Below are 24,254 nucleotides of genomic sequence, written 5' to 3'. Positions count from 1 at the left end.
GGTCCAGCTGCTATATAAACCCTGGGAGATATTCCTTGCTTTGAAATCCCAGAGCGGTGCACAGCCGGACAAGCGGGGACAGGAGGGGACCCGGTCCCTTCCCTGGTGTTGCAGCACTGGACCCGGACAGCATGTGACTCTCCAGCCTGTGTGTCCTGGCATCCAGCTGGGCAGCCGTGAAGCAACACCCCAGGCTGGGAACGCTGGACCCAGAGCAGCCAGTGGAGATGGAAACATGATTGGTGAGGGTGAAGGAGACCAAGGAGCCGCTGCAAAGAGATCCGCGATTGATGAGACACAGAGGAGCGCGCATGGAGGGGTGACTGTCCCCTCTCCAGAGCCAATGGTCACGTTCACCCGGGATTGGGCCAGTTTGGGGCTTTTCTGGGTTTCTCAGCACTTCAGCAGGAGCGATGCTCAGTGGGGTCGCCCCCATGCCTCTGCAGCCTCGTGGCACGGGTGAACATGGGTGCTGACGGCTCCTGCATCCGCCGGTGCCCACATGCCTCATCTGTGGCTACATTTGTGTTTCTGGTCCATCCATTGGGAGCTGGGTGTCCTGCGCCCCACCTCGTGTGAGGTTCTGACCTGTTCTCACTGGGGACCTGCTCTCCTGGCCCAGACAGACTATGTCATTTGGCCTCAAATATGGGAAGGATTTCAAATATCCCAATGGTACCAATAAGGGAAATATCAGCAAAAAAAAACCCCAACTTTCGAAGATCAATTCCATCAAAAATACCCCAGAAAACCACATTCAGGAAGGAGACACAAGTTCCTTTCTAACAATCTTTACGTTCAGACATTTTATCAGTTAAAAATCTCCTCCTGTTCCAAAATCCAGCAGTTCATATCCACATGTGATGTGTGCAGAACAGAAATTCTGTGTCATTGGGACATTTGGAAAGTGAGTTTAAAGAAGAGAAGGGGGTTAGTTGCTGCCTTCTGCCCCTTGTGTGTTCTCGTGTGTCCCAACAGGTTCAGAGAAGGCACCTTCTGGCAGGTGCTTCGCTCTCAGCCCCATTGCGCTGGGTGAGGATGTGAGGGATGGAGCACAGGAGGAGATTCCCACTGGTGGCTCCGGGTCAGTTCTGTGGGACGGAGCACAGGAGGAGATTCCCATTTGTGGCTTTTTGTCCATCTTATTTGTCCATCTGCCGCACCCACCTTGGAGCCCTGCGCAGAGGCAATCCGCGTGTCGCCTGCAGCCACCTGCAGAATACGGCCGAGCGCTGGATTTTGCTGGATAACTGGGAAAAACGGCCTGGCTACAACCACCATAGGAGAACAGCCTTCCCTGGGGCAGGAGAGGCAGAGGACGGTGTCTGCGTGGGAGACGGTGAGTGGAGCTGCTTCAGGCAGGGCATCTGTGGACTTTGCATACGGTTTGGCTGCTACCTGTAGTAGGGCCAGAGGCTGCCCCGCACCCCCTGCACCACAGGGATGGTGGAAAAATCCTCTTGGTCCTAAAGCTGGAAACACCAGCTGAAGGGGAAAGATGGCGTGGGCCTAATGCTACGCACAGTGACCCTGGGCAGTGCGGGAAGGCTCCCACCTCCCCGGCTGCACCGGCCCCTGTGCCTGGGGGCTGTGGGGCACTGACCTCAGTGGGACCGGTCACTGCGTGGCCTGTCCCTGAGCCACCAGTGGGAATCTCCTGTGCTCCATCCCGTAGAACTGACCTGGAGCCACCAGTGGGAATCTCCTCCTCTGCTCCAACCCACCAAACTCACCACTGCTCGGATGCTGGGGGTGCTTGGCGAGGGCACAGAATATCCCATGGGCTCCCGGGGAGCAGGACATGGGGGATCAGGATGTCACTTGTGATGCTGATGTGTTGGGAGCATCTCAGCCGCCCTGCCCATGGCTCCTCTGTCCCGAAGGGAAGCAGCGACCCTGGGCCGGCAGAAGAGCCTTCAGTGGAGAGCGGGGGCACCTGTCCCGAGGGGCCTGTGGCACCTGCACTCCCCACTTGGACTGACGCCCGGCCCTGCGGCGGGGCAAGAGGTGAAAGCCAGAAAGAAAAAGCAGCAGCAGAGGTGGCTGGAGGAGGCCACGGCCACGGTGTCCCCTCACGAGCTGCAGCAGATGCCAGCAGGAGGGTCTTCCTCACCCAGGGGAAGAGGGTGATGCCGAAGGTGACCCTGAGCTCGGTGGTGGTCACAGGGACAGGGGCATCCGCTGCCGCGCTGCCCCACGGGAGCCACCAGGCAGCTGGGGCCGGCCCTGACATGGCTGTGGGTGTGGGGACATGGGGCAGTGCTGCTGGGCCCCCTGCAGCCCCGGTGTCACCCATGGGCAGGGCCCATGTCACCCATGGGACAGGGCCTGTGGGATGCGAGCCCATGTCACCTGTGGGCCAGGAGCCTGGTGTGACCTGTGGGCCAGGGGCCTGTGTCACCTGTGAGACATGAGCGTGGTGTGATCTGTGGGCCAGGAGCCTGTGTCACCTGTGAGCCAGGAACCTGCTGTAGTCCGTGGGCCAGCAGACCATGCATGTCACCTGTGAGACACGAATGTGTTGCGGCCTGTGGGACAGGAGCCTGTGTCACCTGTGGGCCAGGAGCCTGGTGGCACACACAGGCTGGGAGCCCGTGGCACCTATGGGGCACAAGCCTGGTGCCACCGTGGGCCAGGAGCCCGTGCCACCCGCGGGCTATAGGCCCGGTGTCACCTGCGGGCTATGGGCCTGGTGTCACCCGCGGGCCCGGGCCCGGTGTCACCCGCGGGCCAGGAGCCGGCGCCCCCCGCGGGCCGGACGCCCGGTGCCCCGCCAGGCCAGCGCACCCCGGGACCCGCGGGACGTGCGCCCCGTGTCCCCCGCCGGTCGGGAGTGGCCTGTGGCCCGCGGGACGCCCCGCATCCCCCCGCGGCTCACGGCCAGGGGCCGGCGGTGGGGCCGCCGCGCCCCTCCTCCCCTCCTCCGGGCGCCCCCCCCGCCGCCCCCGTCGCCCCCGCGGCGGGGCCGCCCCCGCCCCCCGCCCGCCGGTCCCGCGGCCCGGGCGGACCCGAGGCGGACCCGGGAGGGCGGCCCAGCGCCCGGGGCATCCCAGCGGGGCCGGGGCGGGGCGGGGGGGCGGCCGGGGCGGAGGGGGACGCGGGGCGGGGGGGCTGGGGGCGCGGGGCGGGGGGGGGCCGCGGGGGGTGCCGGGCAGGGGGCGAGCCGCGGCACGGCATCAATCACCGCCCGCCCCGCCCCCTGGCGCTGACTGACGCGCCGATGGCCAATGGGGCAGGCCCATGCCCCGCGCGCAGCCAATGGGGGCGGGGGAGGGCGGAAGGTCCCCACTTCAAGGCTGGGTGAGCGGCGCAGGTAGGTGCGGGGTGAGGCGCCGGTGCGGGGTGGCCCGGGGTGGGGGGGGCGCGGGCCGAGCTGGCTCCGAGCGGGGCCGGCACCGAGCAGGGCTTGTCCCCTGCCCCACCCCCCCCCTCCCCCTTCTCCTCGGCCGCCGCCCGCGGGCAGCGCCAGGCCAAGTGGCCCGGCCCCCCCCCCCCCCCCCCCCCCCCTCCCCGCCGCCACGGCCGTGCCGCCGTCCCGCAACTTGGTTGCGGGGGCCGGGCGGGGGTGGGGGCGGTGGCTCCGCCCGCCGAGTTGGGGCCCGGGTCTCGTCGCGGGCCGGCCGCAGGGCCCGGGGCGCCGGGAGAGCTCCGCCCCGCCGCGCTGCCCGGGGGGGCCGGGCCGGCTCCGTGCGGAGCGGGGACCCCCCCCCCCCCCCCCCCCGCTCCCGCCCCGTGCCTCCATTTTAGCCCGGGGAGGCGAGGCCCGGCCCGAGGGGGCTTCTAGAAGGATCCGGGGGCGGCAGCCCCCGCACCCCCGGGCCGGCCTGCGGGTGCTGCGGGGCCCGTCCCCGCCGGCCCGGGGCGGGATGGAGGGAGGGGGGGCGCGGAGGGTCCGGGGTGGTGGGTGCCGGCCGGCTGTGCCCCCAGCCCTGCTGACAGCCCCCTCTTTCCCCAGGTCCTCGATTTTTTCCGCCTCCTCAAGTAAATAAATAAGAAACTTGCACACCCTCCTGGCGTCGGCGGAGGCTGGAAGCACCGGAGGCCGCGCCGTGCCGCCACCTGGACCGCAGGTGCTGAGGATGGGCCCCGCCAAGATGCCCGGCAAGGTACGGTGCCCCCCACCACCGGCCCCGGTCCCCAGCCCCGCCGAGTCCCCCGCCAGCCCAGCCACCTTCGTGGGCACTGTGCTGGGCTCTGGGGGCGTGGGGCCAGCTGGGAGCCCCCCACACGCGGTCCCTTGGTGGATGTGAGACTTTAAAATGGAGGTTTGTGGCGGAGAGGGTGGCTTCATCCGCGCTTGTGGGGTGTTTCTCTCTCCAAAGCTCTTCTGGTGCCCGTTGGTAGGCGAAGAGATGTGCAGCCTCCTCTCGGGAGCGCGCGTATGTATTTCCTGGTTACCTGTCCTTGCATGTGATGGCATCGAGACATCAAGGTATGGCTTGCTCAGAAAAAGAAAGATCCTCTACTTTGGTTTCCCCCCCTAACTGCGTACATCCTTAAACTCCAGGTTTACATCAGTTGCGTCCTTTTGACTTGCTGGTATCACTGGTATTATCTGGTTTATCCATGGACGTACCGCCTCAGGAGAGTTCTGCGTGTACCTGTCAGAGTGGTCTCAGCTTTGTCCTGTGAAAACTGAAGGTCTAAACCTGGGTTTTCCTGCTCATGTTTCCATGCCTCTGGCTTCCCTGTGTGTGAAGTGGCCGTAGCTCTTCTGGGTCTGGAGCAGAGGGTGGTGAGGGTTTACTGACACTTGTGTTGAAAAGTCACCTCTTGCCTTGCTGATGTTATTACAGTTTAAGAATTGTGTCCTAAACGCCCAGGTACAGCGATCAAGTTCTGTGAAGCTGAATAAAACCTACAGGGATGCACTGAGGGGAAGGATATTTCCTTTTCATAAATCTACAAGCCAAAGCAGCCTGACTTTAGACCAATTATGGAGGCTGAATCTAGACAAATTCTCTTGTAATGGGAAAACCAAAAATCTTTACTCAATCCTGTCACACTGACCTTAGACAAATCTGCTCTGGTATCTGATCTCCAGTTGGCTAACACAACAGTAAAGGCTCTTATTCTTTGTACACATAATAACAGTAAGTTGTTATGTGGGCTTTAAAAAAGGAATTAAATCTCCCTGTTACAGGTTTTGGAGGTTATCACTGAATTTCCTGGAAGTCTGTGTTCCTACAGCTCCAGCTGAAACTGATAGGAAGCCGGCAGATAGCTTCTCTGGGAACGGCTTCTTGTTCCCTGAGTGCCACACGCTGATACAGTGGCTGAAAGGGGGTTTGACATGTGGCTGTGGAGCCTGACACCCGTGTGGGTGCTTGCGTAGCCCCAGGGTGCTGTCAGCCCCGCGACTTTGGTGTGTGTGGCAGCTAGCGAGGGTCTATGCCAGTCAACTGTGACGTTGCTCTGGCTAAGAAAATGTTCTGATTCTGAACATGAGCTCGTTAGCCTCGTGCTTCAGTCTGGAAAACTTGAAGGAGTGAAAAAGTAAAAATTTAAGAGTGCTTAAGCCATTGTGGAATGGAGGGACAGCATCACCTTTGTGCTGATGGCTGGGAAAGCTGCAGGGCCTGCTCGTGCCATGTGGCAGCCAGGCCACATGGGAGTCCCAGCTTTGGATTTGGGGGGGGCACCGAAGGCACGTACTCACTCCAGCGGAGCGGGTTGGGGATGGGCACGTGGGAGGATAACACTGGGATCCTCCTGCTTCCCACCATCCGGCAGGAGCCGAGGGGAAGGAGGTGTGCCTGTGGCGGTGGGTCACGCTTAAGTCTGCAGGCGGGTGTACCGAGGAGGTTGTGCAGACTGTCGTGTCGGGCTGTCACGTCAACTCGGCATTTTTGCTTAGAGGCACTTGCCTCTTGTGGTGAGGATCTAGTTGGGCCTTGTTTGTTGGTTTTGTTTTTTTTCTTCTTTGAGTGTATGAGCATGTCATCTGTTCCTGTGCCAATTACTTTAAACCTCTGATTAGGACATATTTTGAGTGCTTTTGTAAACTGTATCCCTGACTTGTGCTCAAAGCCTAGCACCTAATCTTACTGTCACAGTTTGCAATGCTTTTTCATCAGAGGAGAGAGCAACTCCATTATAGCCCTTCAGTTTTATACAGCTCTTAACCCCCCCTCCCCTCTGAGGAGCTGCGGGTATCTCAGAGCAGAGGAGCAGGAATATCTGCCTGGCCCTTCACATCTAATGGGCACAGGGAAAAAACGTCTGCCAAGCGTGCTGGTCCGGAGCCCTCTGTGCTGTGGGGACTCGCCACCTTGTGCCTTGCGTTGCTGTTTCCCTGCGGTCATCTGGGCACCAATTCTCCTGTGCTAGACTTGTCGTAGGAAGTATCGTTAACAAGGAGAGCATGTAGGGACTTGACTTTTTCCACCTATGATCGCTGGTGTCTGCCTGCGTTGCTGAGGGTTTGAAGGCAGGTGGATTTGGCTAGGGCTGAGGAATTTGCGTGAAGCCCTGAAACTCAGGGCTCAGAGACTTGCGGATTGTGCTGTCTCTGGAACAGAAGCTCTCGGAGCACAGCTCTGATCTCAAAATGCTAGGTGACTCTAGAGCATGACCAAAAGAATAAATAATGTAATATCCAGCTTATTGACTGTGTTTCAGTCCGGTTAAACTGCTGCCCCAGTTTGGGATTAAACTGAATTATAAGCAGCTACCAATAGTGTGGTAATTTTTTCTCTGACTCTGGAAATCCAAACACAGATAGAACTGTTCCAGGTGCCCTACAGCAGAAATAGAAACTAGTTCTCCTGTTGGTGGATCTGAGAAAAGCCCTGTGAAGATGACAACTATAACGTGAGTTCATGAATGGAGACTCTTAAGGTCACCACTAGGTTTGCTTGTGGCAGAGGGAGCAATTTCGTGTCCCAGCGTCAGCAGCGATTAGAGGCTGGTCTTGGGTATCAGGTTTGCTGTTGACTTGCGAGGGGCAGGATTTGGTGTGAGTCAAATCTATGAAGACTTTCTGCGAGCCTTATCCATGGCTCATGGATAAAGGAAAGTACTTCAAGACTTTCCAACTGGAAGACGGAGGAAGGGTTGAATTGCACAGCAGGTGTAAGTCTGTCCTCCCTCTGAGGCCCATACCGCTGATAGCGCATCCTTGCTTGTTACCAGTTGCTGGGTTCCTGACTAATTCTTTTAACTCTTAGTTACGTGAAAACTCCTTAATCTGTTTGTCTGTCATACAGTGGAACAGAATGGTTCCCCTAGCAGTGGGAACGCAAGCACGAAATGTCTGTGCTGTAATTAAGCAAAGCCCATAAGGTGTATTTTGGTGGTGAGATTTGGAAGGGTTGGTCCCGAAAACTTGGTTAGTCTCTGTCTCAGGGTTTTGTAAGACATGGGCTTTTACATGCTTAATGCAAGATCACATTTGCTTCTCCTCTCTGCTTTTTTTCTTTCTTTTTTTTTTTTTTTCTTCCTCCTTTCCCATGATATAACTACCTATAACCTGAAATGGAAGGATGTAACTTTTAAGTGTGCTGTCACCTTACTTACTCTGCTATTCATTTGTATTTTACTTCACTGCTCACATCTTTAAATGTCTGGGATCATGCCACGTACTCTTCACAAAACGTACTGATTTCCATAAAAAGGCATTGCTTTAATTACTGCCATCATGGTGTTTCTTGAGCAAATACCCAAGAAAACTGATGGGATCGGTGGCTTACTTCTGCAACTCTTGTGTAGTTTCATACATGTGTTTTGGATGGATTTAAGCCAACATGATGATATTGTGGGCCATTCACGGGGACCTGCGTGATGTGGGGTTTTGACTAAATGTGGGTTTGGATGCTTCACCCTCTACAGGTTGATTAAAACCTGGCTATTGGTCCCCAGTTGGATGGCTTAAGAATTCAGGGTGCTTTCTTGTTGTGAGTACTCAGCCTGCCATCCCTTTTTTGGAAAGTACTTTGCTGTGTTCCCCAAACTGGTACAAACAGAAGTTCCCATGAGGACTTGGGGAAGTCAGTTCTTCAGTGCATTGGTCTGATGCAACAGCATGGAGTATTCGAGTACTTTGGCATGACACTGCCAATGTCTTTGGCAGGGACTGAAAAATACAGTGGTGAAGTTTGTTTGTTACCTTCGTTAAATAGTCTTATGTTCCCAGCCTCTCATCCCTATGGAAACCATAGAAATACATTTCACGGTGGAGACAGTATAAATACACTTTTGCAGCTGAAACTATAATTGATTCAAAACAGCTTATTACTATGTCATAATAACAAATGCCCCTTAACTTCACAGCAGATTAAAGTAACGTCCCCCCTAGCCTGGGTAGCAGTAGAGCTGTGACCTTGAGAGGTGCCGATGTCCTATGGAGCAGGCTCTCCGATACATGACCAAGCAACGTGTGTTGTCCTTGAAACGCTGAATGTCTGTGTCAAATGGCTTGGTCTAAATCACTAAGGAGGTTTTCAAACGAGCAGCATTACTTAAGTGGGTCACTTGCCTTTTTTAGAGAGTAATATATTTCCAGTTTATATTGACCAAACTGGAATTTAATCCATTGATCTGGAAGCCTCCAAGGAAGAACCAGGTTTGTAGCTTGGCCTTGGGATATGTCAGTAGAACAGGTACCTGCCTGAGCAGGGAGGTATTGCGGTTGCCGAGATCTACCACCCTCAGCGCTACTTGCCTTCATGTGGCTCTGCCTTCTGTTTTTCAATGACTTTGCTCGTTTTCTTTCCTCCTTAGTGAGCATTTTCAGAATAGCTGGCTGGGATGCGCTGTGTCTGTCATAGCGAAGGAGTGCCTTTCTTACCATGACCGGAGATGTTCTTTATTGTTGAAGAATATCAGAAGAGCAATGATCACTGCAAGAATCTCTTGTTGTTGCTACAGCTTGTCTGGTTTAAAGCTAAGTACAGATAAGTCTTGCATCTTCTGAAGCGTCTGTGGCCACTGATGTTTGAGTCTGCTGCTTTTTTGTTAGGATATCTAATGAGGCTGCGAGTGAAGATGCAAAAGTTGCAGTTGTATCTGTAGGGAGTCTTGTCACTGTGTTCTTCGGCAGCCATCGTCTTCTCTGCCTTCTGGATGTTTCTCAAACTGATCTAGCACTTTTGCAGGCTCAGAAGTCTCCTTTCATGTGTCCTAATATATCCGTTAATATATGTAGAGCTACGCTTATACTTATTGTATAGAGACTGTTAAACTTCTGAGGCGGGTACATTCAAAGCAAGTCATGAGGATTAATAGGTAGAGGCTATGAATGCACGTGGGGAAGACAAGGTAACGATCAGGTATGGGTAGATGGGTACATAATGCTCACCATATATTGAACTCTGTGGTTTGTATGTTCTTGATGCTTTGCAGAAGAGGGTGACTTTAAGGAAAGACTTAAAGGATGATGCTGTGAAAATGTGAATTCATTGGGGAGAGCTCCCTCGTGTTCGTGCAGGGCGACAAACCCATCTTAAGAGTAGTAACGGAGCTGTGTGAGGGACACGTGTGCAAGTGTGCCTGGCACCAGAGTAGCTGGGTGACCTGGGGGAGATGTGGCACTACTCTGAATGGAAAGCAGAGGCTGGAAGGACTGTGAAAATGTATGTGTCAGAGGCCAAAGCTGTATTACTTCAGGCTGCACAGCAATTTTTGCTACATCATCACCAGATCGGGTTGAATGATGAAAGCTATAGATGAGTCTGCTGCAGGAAGATCCAGATCTGTACTGGCCTGTCACGCCAGAGATCTCTGCTCCTGGTTAGACATCCTTCAAATAGCAGAAAATTCTGCAGTGCAGAAAGAACAGGAGATTCGAAACTTTATTGCACAGGAATTTCTTTTAACTTCCTCCACAACAGTTTGGCCTCCCCCTTATGTTCCAGTATGAAAATGCATTTGTTGCTGCTTCTGCTTTTTAGCTGAACTGAATTCAAGGTAGATTTAAAAAAAAAAAAAAAAAAAAATCAGAGGTATGCATGCTGTAGTAGGGTATTGCATCCTGGCTTCCTAAAGAGCTGTCCAGGTGCAGTGAGGAGAAACAGATCAGGAGGAAGTTTGGAGCTGGTGCCCGAGCTGATCATGCGACTGTCGGTATTTCTGTTACCCTTCAGAATGGCAGGGATTCTCCGTGTGACCCGGTTCTGTGCTGGCTGTGGGGTTGCTGATAACAGGCTGTCCTGATGTCCTCCTTGGCACCATTTCATCGTGAACTTAAAGCCCAGTTCAAGGTTCCTAGACTCATTTTTTCCCAAGTGCTGCATGAAATTGCTGAGACTGGGTAACTGGTGTGCTGGGACAGGGAACAGCAGTCTGGGAGGGGAGGGCTGTGGCTGCAAGGGGCAGCGTGGGCAAGGACAGAATGCCCTGCTAGGGTATAAACCCAGTAGTGGCCTCTGCTGACCTCAGTTGGACATTTTTCTTGAAAGACATTTAAGTGTGAGCTAAATTTTGAGCATTGGCATTGGTCAGCAGAGGCCCAGTCAATACCTGGCCTCTGGGGTCATTTTGGGGTAGCTGGTCATAGAGGCCCTTAGGAAAAAGGAGAAATGTGTTTCCTGTTGATTTCCTGACCCAAAAACACGACTGTAATGAGAGTTCCACGAGGTGATTTGTTAAGCGGTATCGTGATTTCAGAGAGCAGCGGTAGCACCTTGGCTTTGCATCTCCGGATGGTTTTTGAAGGCGAGGAGCATCGCTCTCCTGGTGTGGCAGGGGGATGGGAAGCAAGAGGAAGGGGATCCCGGCTGTGCGTGCTGCGTAGTCCCCATCTGCGTTGCCCATGCTGGCTACCGAAACGGTGTTTGTGGGTTTTACCGGTAATTCCACAGGTTACAGTGCAACTTCTTTTTGGCTCGGAAGCCAGCTCCCGGGGGCCGGTGCTCTCCCCGCGGGTGCTGCCGGCCGCGGCTCCTTTCCCGTTGCAGGCACATGACGCTGTAAAGCACTTTTTTACGCTGGCACAGCCGCATCACTGCTGGGGGGCGTGCGGGGCCAGGGCCGGTGGCCCCCGGGGTGGCAGGGGGACGTGCCCGCGCTGGCTCCGGGCCACTGTCCCGCTCGTGCAGATGGCAACAGTGAAGGTCAGGGAGGTGAAACCAGTGCTGCGCGCCCGGGCCGCTTCCTCCTGCGGCTTGGTCGGGGGTCGCGTGGGGAGCAGGGGGGGGAAGTATCGGGGGTACGGGAAGCGTTGTGTAACGTTGTGTACGGGGGTGTAAGCGTTGTGTAGGGCTGCAGGCCCCCCCGCCCCCGCAGCGGCGGCAGCGCCCAGGGCTCTGCCCACCAGTAGGGAACCAGGGGGGGCCCCGCGCATCCCGGGGCTGGCTGCAGTGACCCCTCGCTGCCTGCCCGGGCTGGGGGAGGCTGGGCGAAGTTACTGGGCATGGGGGCGGGGTCCCGGCGGTGACGCTGGAGTCTGGCAGGGGGTGTGAACCGGGCCGGTACGGGGCGGGGGGAGGGGGAACCATGTGAAAGGTTGGTTGGTTGGTTTCTGCAGGGAGGGGGCTTGGGCTGGGAAAGCGGGAGATGTTGGTGTACTTGTGGGAGGGGTGCCCGGAGCGGGCCCCTCCCGCCCTCGAGTGAGGGTGCCGCTGTACCGGCCGGCCGGGCACCCCCACCCCCACCCCGCGGCGGGCCGGCGGCACGTGGCGGGGCCGCACTACACCTCCCGGCGCGCCCCGCGCGCGGCCCCCCCCGCCCTTTGCGCAACCCTGCCCTCGCGCGGCGGCAAGCCGCGCCTGCGCAGTACGGGGCGGGCGCCCCCTGGCGGGCGGCGCCAGAGACCCGCAGCGGCGGCTGGACAATAGGCGGCGGGTCTGCCCCGCCCTCCTCCCCCTCCCCCTCCCCTCCCTCCCCCTCTCCCCCCGCCCGGTGGCGGCGGCGGGCGCCCCTCCCGCACTGCAGCTCCTCCGCGCGGCGGGAGCTCGGCGGGGCCCCCTGGCTGCGGGCGGCGGCGGGCGCGGTTGCGCGCGGCGGCCGGTGGGGGCGCTGCGGCGCCCCCCCTCCTCCTCCTCCTCCTCCTTCCCCCCCCCCCCGGTGCATTCTCCGGCTGACGGGAGGGGGAGGGCAGAGAAGGAGCCCGGCCGCCATTTTCCGAGCCGCGCCGCCGCCGCGCTCGCCCGGAGCGGGGGGGAGCCGGGGGAAGAAGAAAAGCACCGCAGCGCCCGCTCCGCCGCGCCCCGCCGCCCGGCCGGCCCGCCCCGCCGCCGCCGCCCGGCGCTCCGAACCGGGGGTGGGGGGGTCGCTCCCCACCCCCCCCCCCCGCCCCCCGCCCGCCCCAGCCCGGACTGCGGCCGCCGCTCTGCGCCCGCCGAGGGAGACGGGCGAGCCCATCCCCCCTGCCGCCGGGGCGGGCCCGAGCGGGCGGGGGGGGCGCCGGGGCTGGCGGCGCCCGGGCGCGGTGCCCCGGCTGCCCCTCGGCCGGGGTTTGTTTGCAAACTGCGCCCATTTTGTGGGGGGGCCGAGCCCGCCCGGACCGCGCTCGCCGCTCGTCACGTGGTAGGTGCCGCTCGCCCCGCGCCGCTCCGCGCCCGCCGCCCCGCGCCTCCCCCGCCGCCCCTTTGTTAGCGCCGCCGGGCCCCGCCGCGCCCCGACTTCGCCGCCGCTCCCCGCGCCCCTCCCGCGGCCGCGGAAAGTGCGGGGGGGGCCGGGGTGACCCGCCGGCCCGGTCCCGTCGTCCCCCCCCCCCGCGGCCCCCCCTCCCCCGGTGCTGCGGCTCCGGCGGGTGGGGTGGGAGGGTGGCGCCACTTTAAATTGAAATCCCCGGGCCGGCGGCGCCCGGGTGGGCGGGGGGGGTCCCGCCGGGCCGGGGCCCCTCACGTGGCCGGCGGCACCGCGGCGGCGGAGCCCGGCCCCGCTCCCCCGGGGAGGGACGGGGGTGGGGGGTGGGGGCACCGTTGCCTAACCTGGGGAGGGGGGGGGTGTACACGCGAAGTTTTAGAAGTAAACAGAAAAAAAAAATTAATTGCATAACCTCGGTCTTGCCAAAGGCGCGGGGGGAGCAGCCGCCGCGGCCCCGGCAGCGGGCGCGCTGGGGTCCCGGGGGGCCGCCGCTGTCACCGCGGGCCGGGCTGTGTCACCCGGCGCTGCCCCCTCTCCCGGCTTTACAATAGCGTAATTTTTCATGTGGGTTTGGGCCGCTAAAGCCATCTTCCTGTATTTACTTTCCGACTGCATATTTTGTATTTTATTTGTTTTCCAACCGGCCCCGTCGATCCAGAATTTATTTTTCTCCAAGCGAGCCGGGAGGGCACGGCAGCCCCGGGATCCCGACCGGGACGTGTGTTTACTTCCATCGCGGGATTAGCATCTTCCAGTGCTCGATATGGAGAAATTTCCCCCCCTTTGGGTATGAGTGGGGGTCATGTCGGAGGAAAGCCACAGCGGCTGAATTCCTGGGAAAGCAGCCTTGCCTCCTGCAGGAGGGGCAGCCCCCCCGGCGGAGCGGGGTGCCACCGGGCAGTGGGGTGCCACCGCTCCCGCCCCATCCCTTCATCCCTGTGCACAGGTGGATGGGCGCGCAGGCACCCTGTAGGTTATGTGGCCTGTTATGTAAAACGCGCTTGAATGACAAACTGTAGTTTTCCATGAAACCGGTCAGGATATGGGAGGAACTGCAGGTTTTCTATTTGTTTTGACTGACCATTATATTTTGAAGGGCTCTGGGCCGTGTCCGTGTTTGCGGTTACATCATGTCATGCGTTGGGTCCAGTGTGCTTTGTGCCGCTAAAAATAAGGCGAGGTAGGAAAGTGGGAGAGTGCTTCAGCCCCGGCACGGTCCCGCTGACAGCAGGGCTGTGAAACACTTTTGGGGGAGCAGTTAAGGCGTTATGTGTCCCTGACCGTGTGACTAAACCTCTGCTGTAGTTAACGAATCCAGGGATCTGTTTGGATACAGGCAACTTCACTTTAAAGCCGTATTTGTCCTTTTTATAGCCTTTGTTTTCATGGAGGAACCTCTGATGCTCTTCCCCAGCTTTCCTGTAGTCCTCTAGGATTTTTGTTCTGGCACGGGAACGGTGTGGGTAGCAATACCGTTCGATCTGATGATGTTATTTCTGTAATTGGGAAGTCAGCAGCCTTTTAAACTGGGGAAGGGGGAGATAAGGCAGGGTCGACCTGGGGGCCGTAAAGGCAGAGCCTGGGAAGCCCCCGACCTGCTGATGGGACCAGGACCCCAGGGGGTCGCTTTCCCTTCTCGAGGTGTCTGCTCTGGGCCACTGTCAGAGTCGACTTACAGGCGACATGTTTTTTGGCGCGGGAGGGGTGGGTATGGTGGGGGTTTTTTTGTTGGTTTTTTTTGTTGTTGTTTTTTTTTGTAGCCACGCTGCCAAGGTAGCACAGCTGTGTTGGGCTTAATGGTTTGATATGCTGCAGGAGCAGTTAATTGTGGAACTTGGTTGTGATACTGTTATAGCTGATTTGTAATGATTTAGCAATGAGGATGACTTGTGTTCCCTCCTCAGAGGTGATAAAGCAGCAGATGACCAGGCAGATGTGGCTGTGTGTTTGTCTTACACCTTTTTTCCCCTCTTTCTCCTTTTTTTTCTTTTTTTTTTCTTTTTTTTTTTTCTTTGGTAATGCTGTATTTTGAGTCTCATTTGCTCTCAGAGATCATCCGGTAACTGGAGAGCTGGTGAAATTCTGACATCACGCAAGTCGGGTGAAAACTGAGCAGTTCTTTGACCAAAGTCACTTCCTTTTGCCCTGTTTATAACTGTGTTTTTGTGAATGCAACTGCCATTATCTAATGAACACTCTGAACAAAGACTGTCTCTGGAGTTTCAGCACTCCACCCTTTCTCGGCTCAGGCAGTGAATGGTGCGTGTCCTTAGGAACCTCCAAAGACTTTTCCAGGGAGGATAAGACTTCATGTGCAGCAAAAAGATAAGGCCTGAGGACTTTAGGCCCTACTGAGGCAGGGAAAGGGTAAAAGCTTGGGGAGGGGAGAGAAATGGTGAGCAGCACATTATTTTGATTTGTGGGCCTTCTCTGCCCCCCCCCCGCCCCATTTTTCTTTTCGGGAAAATTTTATTTGTCTGGAACTATTATTTTGAGAGTAGGTCAGTGATCTCTCTGCCCATCCTGGTTTAACAGGCACCTGATTTTGCTTTTTTTGTTGTTTGCTTTTTACTGGACTTTGTGGGAAACAGGTGGGCCAACTTACACTGAATTAAATTCCCATTTAGGCATAAGTGTCTCAGGTGGATCATATGTTGATCAGACCAAATAATGAGCAAGTTCTGCACGCATGCCTCTTCTCAAGATGTTCATCATTTTGTTAAAAAGAGCCTCTTAGCATTTGGGCAGTCAGGATGGCAGGTGATCTGAGAAGTGCCGTTTCCGTCGCTGCGTTTTATAAATACCGTGTCCCTGCTCATAACTTCCAGGAATACAATGTCTGTCTGGAATGCAGAGACTGCAGCGTGCTGCTTGGTTTGAGAATCCTTCCTTGCAAATTGCACTTCAGCAGCATCTTCCAGGATGCAGTTTTCTGTAACATCGTTTAAATTTAAAAAAATAAAGGCTTTCTGTTTTTTCCTCGGCTGGGCAAGGAGTTGTACTCAAATCAGCAAGAATCCTGGTGATGCAGGGCTGGAGTAAACTTAATTCCACTAAACCCCATGTGTGTCCCCCTCAGCCTGCGTTCAGACCCATGTTTTTGAAAGAGGATAGTTTGGATAAGGTCGTGTTCAGGTTTCAGAGTAAGTTAGAAAATCCGTATGTATCTCCCCCTGCCATGAAACTGCTGTTAGCAGGTGACTGCCACGGTAGAACGTGGTTTAGAGAACGAGGCAAACAGCGAAATGGGATATGCTAATAGCTGTGAAGACTTAATTCTGGAAGACAGAATTTTGACAGTGCGGTATCTGAATTTAGTGATGAAACTGCTGTTTATGAGGAAAAGGATAACAAAATTGCATCTGAAGAGGGGAAATGGGAGTAGCTGTCAGCCTGAACAGGCCGCATGTTTATCTGTTCCTTAGTTAGTCTCTTGTGGCAAACTTATTTTTTGTGGATCTGGTAGAAAGGCGAGCATTGTAAAGAAAAAAACAACAAAAAGCTCCGCCCATCCCCCCCCCCCCCCCCAGCTATTGTAAAAAAAAGTTCAGTTGAAACTTACACTTCTGTATCAGGAGCTGCTTTGGGCCTCAGAGATGTTGGCAGAAGGTAGACCTTAAAGATTTCTCATTTTCAGTTTTACCAGAGGTTGGGAGTCCGCTCTCTGAAATCTTCATAGCTTCCTGTTGAGTCTGCAGCGACAGAGGATATGATGGGAAGGGTTACCGTGAAGTTGCCTGATGCTAAATGAGAAACAGCAAACCAAGCTCAGGCTGTAATTAGGCCCATGAAAAGGAACTTGCGATGTGTGATTGAACGTCGCCTTCTATTAAACGAGTACCTCTGTCCTGGAGTTCCTGTCATCTTGTTTTCAGCTGCTGCCATGGCAGTCTTTGTGGGTTGCTCGCTCTCCTCTGAGATGCGAGGAGCAATAAAAGCTGAGATCTGCAGTTAGCTGAGCAGACGTGTCCTGGAGAACTGTGTTGCGAACTCCATTCAAAATAAGGTATTTAAACACAGCCGAGGTCGAGTTTACCAGGTTGGGCAGGGCTCTAGTGATTGGAGATGCTTAATTCTGCTCCTCTCTCTTCTGTTATTTCCTCTTGAGGACATGACCAGTTAACGCGTGGCGCTCTAAAAGGCTTCTTGTAGTGACAGTCCGTGCCTTGTTTTAAAATATGAAGTATTAAGGTGGTGCCATTCGCAGGGTGGCAGCGGTGGGGTTTAAAAGTTTTGGTATCAATCGTAGGCTTTTGAGCAAAGGTTGGTATGACCGCACCTAGTGAGTGAAAATGCATCTTTAAAATTGGAAGGCAATTCTGTTTTTTGTTTAACTTGCTCCCCGAGTCCTGAGTTCAGGTTTTCATATTTCCTGGGCAACTTGCCCAGGTTATGCGAAAGAAAAACAAAATCTCTCTGATACTGGATGGGGGGAGACCTGGATTTCACAGTTAAAGCTTTTTTTTGTTTGTTTGTTTGTTTTTGTCTCTGACAGGCTGCTGCTTTCTGTAAATGTCCCATTACTGTTTTTTAAACCACGTTTCTTTTTATTTTACTGTAAAGGGCAACTTTGTTCTGAGGAGTAACTTAACAGCAATGGGTATTTTTGTCTCCAGCCACTTCATTTTTCAGGTGAAGCCGTTTTCGCTTTTAATTATTTAACTTTACAGACTTCTGATTGGAGAGATGACAGTTAATCTTGCTTTGTGGCTTTTGTTTTTCTTTCTGACATCATATTGATAAAACCTTCTCTGCCTCAAATTGTAGAATTGATTTGGTTTCTTTTTATCCAGTGAGAATTCACAGGCATAAAAGAAAACTGTTCTTGACGGAGGCCTCACGTTGCTGTTTAGAGCTGACCAACAGACCCTGCCACTCTTGTGGACCAGCGAGTGGAAACGGCAGCTTTTATTTTAATCTTGAGGGCTTCTGGTTGGAAACAAGGGCTATGAAAGTGGAGCTCAGTAATACCTTTCCTGTTTGTTCCAGTGCATAAGTACCGTTCCCTGGGATGTTCTTAATATTAAAATTCTGATTTTACCCAGAGAGATTAGGTGCGAGCCTGTAGTGTTAATATATGTGGCAGGTACTCATGTATGTATTGTAAAAATCTGTTGTTCTTAACCTTTTTTTTATTTTTTTTTTTCAAAGTGTTTCCCAAATGTAGGTCATTACAAGCGTACAGGCTGCCAAACTGCACGTGATAGCCGGCTTATCGATAAGTTTATCGTCCTGTACTTGCCTGTCACGTTTCCTTAGTTAAAGCTCGGAGAGTTACTTTTCATGTAAATCTCTTTCTAAATTGGTAAACATCTGTCTTACAACTATAAAATGTTGAAAAATAATAACAAAAGGCATGTAGAGGATCTGTTATGCATAACAGGTATAACTTTTGGTAGATGTACGTTTTTGATGTGGAGGATGTTTCTAGGGCTCAGGGTGTTAGCGTGCGTATTGCGTGCCTGCATTTGAAGTTGCTCTGCTGAGCTCAGAAGGATGGATGGTGTGTTTCAGTTGCAAAATGTCAGTGTATAGGGATTTTGTTCTAGCAAGTTTGGCTTTTTTTGAGTGTGTTTTGGTGGTGGTTGTTTTTTTTTCTTTTTTTCTCTTTAAAAGATATGTTTAACCACACAAATTCAGGGGTTGGCCGCACTCTTGATGCGTAGCGGGGGAGGAGAGGGGAAGTGGGAATTGGTACAATATTCACTTCCTTCAGGGGAGCTTCGCTTTTACTGCTTCTAACGCAGCAGCACCTTTGTGTATGTGTCCTCTGCACAACCTGGGTGTTGAGTAGGACGGAGCTTTGGAGGTGAAGGCATTCACGGGTGCTCGTGTAGTGAGCTGGAGGAGGCTCGTATCTAACCGGGGTTATTTATCATTTATGGTGTGTCGAGCTTAAATCCGTGTGGCCACCCTGTAACCCTCCTGCCTTCCTTTCTCCTACCGGTTGCAGGAGAAGGGGCGCATGCCCAAGTGGGTTTGGGCAAGCGCCTTGGAGGAGGAGGTCAGGGGACATGAGGTGGCCTCATGGCAGCTGTAAAGAGCCGTCCCAGTGTGGTTTGGCACATGATGAAACTAGACAGTAGGTGCAGGAATTTGGGCGTGATGTCGGGGGATTAAACTGTAATTCAGGGAATATAAACATGTGAGGTAGATGTGTGTGCTGCTGGGAGAGATTGAAGGCAGAGGTGATGTGGTTGGTTGGGTGCAGGGCTGGGGGGGGGGGGGGCACTTGTGGCCATGGGGGGACATGGAGAGCCCCTCGGGAGAGAAACTGGAATGAGTGAGTGGGTGGGTAGGCAAAGAGGAGGCTGTCGCTACCTCTGGCGTCTAGCGCTCGGAGCTCCCCCGATCTCCTTGTGAGCCTCGCTGGAAGCACAGGTGCCCAGTTTCTCGCCAAGAAACTGTCACAAAGATTTGGGGGTGCAGAAACTTCCCCTGTGCGTTTTGGGCTTGTTTTCTGAGGTGTTGCACAAAATCATGTGCTTGGAAATCCAGTTCTCCTTTCAAGGTCTGGTTGTAAAATTGGGTTTTAAAAGCAGACGGTCTTGAATAAGTCAGCATGCTGAAGGATTATTTTCCGGGGTGTTGCGACCCGATAGCTGCTCTGGGATATAGTGTGACTGGGCGCCTTCCTCGTGCCTCTTCTAACATCCCTTTGTTGCCTCGACCTTATTCCAGCTCTTCCCTCTGCTCTGTGTTTCAAAAGTGGTAAAAGCTGGGATGTCGCAGTTGATGTGGAGTTGTCGGTGAGGCCACCAGAGTGGGCCAGTGACTCTCCTCCCTTGGTGGCTTTGCCTGCGCCCCTCAGGAAGTGAGAGTGGGTGGGTGAGTTACGGTTACCTTCTCTTACCTGCTTGCTATGGCCTTTCGTCTTTCCTCTGTTAATGAATGCTAACCGCTCTGGCAGTGCGCTAGTTATGAAGTGAAAACGAAGAACGTGTGCGTGGATTTTGAGTATTATCTTAAGACACGCTGTAAACGCCACGTTGGCCTTCCAGAAGCAGCTCCGTGTGGATCTTCACCAGCGGTGTGGGGCCGTGGTGGCACATTAGCCCAGAGGGTCGGTGGCCGGCAGGGCTTGTGCAGGGGGAGAGCTCTTGGTCATGCACATGTCGGCTTGAGTGCTGGGAGCTGTAGACCCTTGGTGGAGAACTGCTGGAGAAAAAGGGACCAAGGGTACTCGCATCGATCTGCAGATACTGTTGGGTGGTAGCATTTCGGGGAGAACCTACCAGCGTGATTTGAGTCCCCCAGGCAGACGAAAGATTCAGGATGAGTCTTGGAATTACTGGCAGAATTCTCAGGATGCTTTGAAAGTTCCTCAAGACCGTGTCCCTGTGAACAACCTTCCCATTCCAGTCTATGACCTTTCCTTTTCTTTATTCCTCCTTCCTATGGTCACCTTGGAGAGGCCTTGCCACCCTCTCCCCTCCAGTTCCCTGCTGGGAATTACTGATAAGAGTAATAGGGCTTTACTAGCAACCAAAACTTCCAGATGGAGGGAGGAAGCTTGCCTACAAGTATTGATTAGCATTTTTTTTCCAAGGATTGTTTTATAAGAGTAGAGAAACCAGTGCTGTCTAGCACACAGGTAGTTTTTAAGGACTTAAATAAAATAATAATAAAAAAATACACCCAATAACTTTTGGAGGTCATCTTTTAAGCTGCTAGAACAAAGTTGTTATTCTTAAAGGAGGCTTTCCAGGCTTCCAAAGTATTTTAAATGCTGTCCACCCAACTAAAAGTAAAGCCAAGGAAAGTTGCAGTAGCTTAGTAGGAGGGTTTTCTCTTTAAAGTGAGTTTGCTAACCCGGAGGAAAAGGCAGTATGAAAGTTTTGCTTCTGCTTTCTTTTGCTGTTTAACTAAAGTTGATGACCTACAAATTTACTCATACAATTCTCTTTGGCCTGGGTATAAACTCCTAAGTGACTGCAGTGCGGTGCAGGTATGTTCGTAAAGAATCATTGCATCCAGCACCAAGCGCAGGTTTTCCTGCCTTTCTGCAGTTACAGGTGTTTCCTAAGCTGCTCTCGTATCTCGCAGTGCTGCGGCAGTAACATGGTGAAGAGCAGTGATCCAATCTCCCTTTGGAAGATGGACCAGCCTGTTTGTGCAGAACTGAGAATGACCGTTACGAACAGTCATTCCCAGCGTACGTGTCGCTGTAGTGAAGGTCTTGGTAGGTGACTGGAGTTGGGGAAGTCCTCTATCCTGACAGTCTTCCTCCTCTCCCAAGGGCATCTTAGCTATAAGTGGAGAGTTCCCTGAAAGTTACTTTTTTTTTTTTTTTCCTTTTCTCCCTGAATAGTCATTTTCAGTCTTTATTTATGGCCCCAAGTGGTGGCTAAAAGCCATTTTAAATAAGCGTGCAGTCAGTTCTTCGGCATGTGGTATCCTTTTTTTCAGTAAGGACAAGATATGATGACAAAATATGTTACGTTCTGTGAACAGGGGACTTCTGAAGTCTAAACCCACCTCTAACATCTCCGTACTTCTGTTGCAATAGCTTCAGTATTTTTTTAATTTTAATCGGCTCCTCTGGCAGTTCATCCTTTCTTCCCTGTCTTCTTGCTCTGTGTCGCTTTGCTGGGTTTGGTGGCATTTTGGCAGAGACCGTGCCTGGTCTGTGTTGCAGAGCTAGTGGGGAGCTGCCGGTCGACCACGGTACATGCTCACGGGAAACCGAACGGCTTTGGGCTTGTCCCACGGGCCTTCCCTCCGTGGGGTCGTGGGTTTGCCCCTCCACCTCGTCTCAGACCTTTGACAAAAGGTCAGGCTTTATAGTGGGTGTTTTTCATGCCCCGGTGTCCGTCTGTGGTCCCTGGCGTGGGGACAGGGTTCTGACACCCGGGAGCCACTGCGGCACGGCTGAACAAGGCTGCAAACACAACGGGCTGTTCCGTTGTGCTCCTTCAACATACCCAAACTTGAGATCGTCCTCACTTTTCCTGTAGAGTGGTATATTAATTTTGTCATATATGTCATATGGGGTGTGCTAACAAACAGCTACGGCAAGCTTACGCAAATTTATGTGAAATTAGAGGATTTGGCATATCAGGCAAGAGATCAGGGCAATTTTTTATTATTAAATTGACATTGTAATAGCATATGAAGTTGCTAGATAACTTCAGGAGCAGAAGGAAAATAAAGTAAATGTTGCACTGGTAGAACAGCCTGTGCTGTGGGCTATGTGAATGCAGCTCAAAAAAAACAAAACCAAAAGGCATTAAAAAGCACTGACACTTCTAGTGCTAAAGAAAGTAGGTAAATGACCAGAAGCTTGAAGGTGGGTGGGAAGCAGTTGCAATGTACATGAATGAAGGTCTTTGGTTATTTCTCTTAACTTGTTTGATCTAGTTGAGCTAAGCCATGGCTTGCTATTCCAGTCAGAGCGTAGAACTGCTCTGTCATGGTGTGTGTGTGGGTTAATCTTTATCCATGCTCCTGAAAGAGAAGTGGGAATTGCTAACACTGGAAATCACCTGGCTTATTTGGAAATGTACTTCTGGGAAAGCAGGTTTTGTACACACCAGGGAAACAACTTTCTTAATCCCAGGCTTTCGGGGGAGCAGTGGCATTGCGGGGGGCTGTGGGGTGGTGGGCTTTCTTCAGCCACTGGGAGTTTAAACATATGGAGTTTTGTTCCCCTCAAGCTCTGTCTCTGTTACACATTATAGTTCTAATTTGTCATTTTTAATGCACCTGAGTTAGCAGTAGAAGCAGTGAAAACTGTTTTATTGGATGTGGCTCAGGGTTTTAAAAGATTAATTTGGCGAGCTGCAGGCATTGAGGAATAGGTATAACCAGGGCCAGGCCTTTCCTGAAGGTCCGGGGGATGCAAGTGTGCTCGGTGGATGGACGGAGAGTTGAGAGTAGTTATGGCCAGGCATTGGCTCTGGGAGATCCTGGGACCCCCTTGCGCGTTGCTCCTTCTGTTTTCAGCTGTCTGGTGCCCACAGGCAGCTGTGGGCAGGGGGCTGGTGGCCATGGAGGGAGGATGCTCCGCTGAACGTGGCGCTTGCATGGCCTTACCAAGAGCATCGAGTCAATAAGTCTCGCTGCTCTTGTGAGTCTTGTTTGTTTTATTTTCTGTAAGTGCAATGCCTAACTTTCTCTTCTCCCTTCCCTTCCGTAGGCTGCCCTCGGGAGCGGCAGTGGGAGGCAGTGGAGCTGGCCTCGGCACCAGGAGAGGCTGGACTTCCCGTCTCTCTGTGCTGAATGGCTGCGATGGCGCCCGCTCTCACTGATGCAGCAGCTGAAGCTCACCACATCCGATTCAAGCTGGCTCCCCCGTCCTCCACCTTGTCGCCTGGCAGTGCCGAGAGCAACGGCAACGCCAACAGCATCCTCCTGGCTGCCAACGGCACCAAAAGGAAAGCCATTGCTCCGGAGGATCCCAGTTTAGATTTTCGAAACAACCCTACAAAGGAAGAGCTGGGCAAGCTGCAGCCGCTAGTGGCCTCTTATCTCTGCTCGGATGTAACATCTGTTTCTTCAAAAGAGCCTCTGAAGCTGCAAGGAGTCTTCAACAAGCAGACAGTCCTTAAATCTCACTCTCTCTTATCTCAGTCCTTCTTGAAAACAAGTGATCTGTTGGGGAGGCAACCAGTGTTAGAATTCACTTTGGAGAATCTAAAAACGATGAGTACTAATAGCCAGCCACCTCTCCCGCAAGCGCCTGTAAACGGCTTGGCCAAGAAATTGGCCAAAAGCACCAATTCAGACCATGAAAATTCTAGTTCTCTGAATGGTGGGAAGTGTGCTCCTCCTTCTGCTGCCCTTCAGGGTGTTGACTATAATGCAGGAGGTTCTGAATTGGGGGACTTGAAGACTGGGTTGACCAATTGCACTCTTCCACATAGAAGCCTTGATGCAGAGCACACAACTCCCTTTAGCAATAATAGCACTGCAAACAAATCTTCCCTTAATTCCACAGAGCAGCAGTGGGTGCTCGAGGGTGGCAGTGGAGAGATGAGGTTGCCCAGTGTTGGTAGTCACTCTGACTTTGGGAGCAGTAAGTTGGAGGAGCAGAAACCTTCTCTGTTGGCCGGTCACCACAGTGCTCTTGGCTCTGAGATGAGGACGAGGGCATTGCTGCGACGGCAGGCAGACATTGAGAGCCGTGCCCGCAGGCTGCAGAAACGCTTGCAGGTGGTGCAGGCAAAGCAGGTGGAAAGACACATCCAGCAGCAGTTGGGTGGCTTCTTGGAGAAAACTCTGAGCAAGCTTCCAACTTTGGACCCCCTGAGGCATCGGAGCCAGCTGATGTTGACCAGAAAAGCAGAAGCAGCCTTGAGGAAAGCTGCAAGTGAGACAGTTACTTCGGAAGGCCTAAGCAGCTTCTTGAAGAGCGACTCTGTATCGGAAGAACTGGAGAGATTCACGGCCAGTGGTATGGCCAACTTGAGATCCAGCGAACAAGCATTTGACTCGGATGTCACTGACAGCAGCTCGGGAGGAGAGTCTGATGTTGAAGAAGAGGAACTGACCAAAGCAGACCCAGAACAACCCCACGTACCACTGTAAGTAGCTTTGCTTACCTCTGGTGGGGGGAGAGTGGAGTGAAAGGTGGCAGCGGACAGTCTGGGTTTTGTAGGAACACTTCTTTTTTTGATGGGCTTAGATCAAAGGAGTGGTTGTCAAAACCGGTGTAGTGTGATTTGCAGCTGCCTAGTTCAGGCAGCACATGCAACACTGAAGATAAAATTCTTTGTGCATACGGT

At 53.6% G+C, this 24,254-nt stretch overlaps 1 protein-coding gene across 6 annotated transcripts in view; it reads left to right on the top strand.

Annotated features, from left to right (window-relative positions):
- The first annotated feature begins 3,844 nt into the window (after positions 1-3,844).
- KANSL1 (KAT8 regulatory NSL complex subunit 1) overlaps positions 3,845-24,254 on the top strand; it is a 100,867-nt gene continuing 80,457 nt past the window's right edge. The window contains exons 1-2 of one of the 6 annotated variants that reach the window (XM_056362698.1): positions 3,845-4,106; positions 22,667-24,053. In XM_056362698.1, coding sequence (XP_056218673.1) covers positions 22,750-24,053 — 1,304 coding nt within the window. In that variant the 5' untranslated portion in view covers positions 3,845-4,106; positions 22,667-22,749. Of the gene's footprint in view, positions 4,107-12,325; positions 12,466-22,666; positions 24,054-24,254 lie in introns of those variants that run through there. The other 5 variants (XM_056362697.1, XM_056362695.1, XM_056362696.1 and 2 more) reach the window with 5 other exon arrangements.

The sequence above is a fragment of the Falco biarmicus genome, chromosome 17 (assembly GCF_023638135.1).
Source record: "Falco biarmicus isolate bFalBia1 chromosome 17, bFalBia1.pri, whole genome shotgun sequence".
NCBI lineage: Eukaryota > Metazoa > Chordata > Aves > Falconiformes > Falconidae > Falco > Falco biarmicus.
Note: the sequence above shows the minus strand (reverse complement) of the source record. Positions and strands in the feature narration are given on the sequence as shown.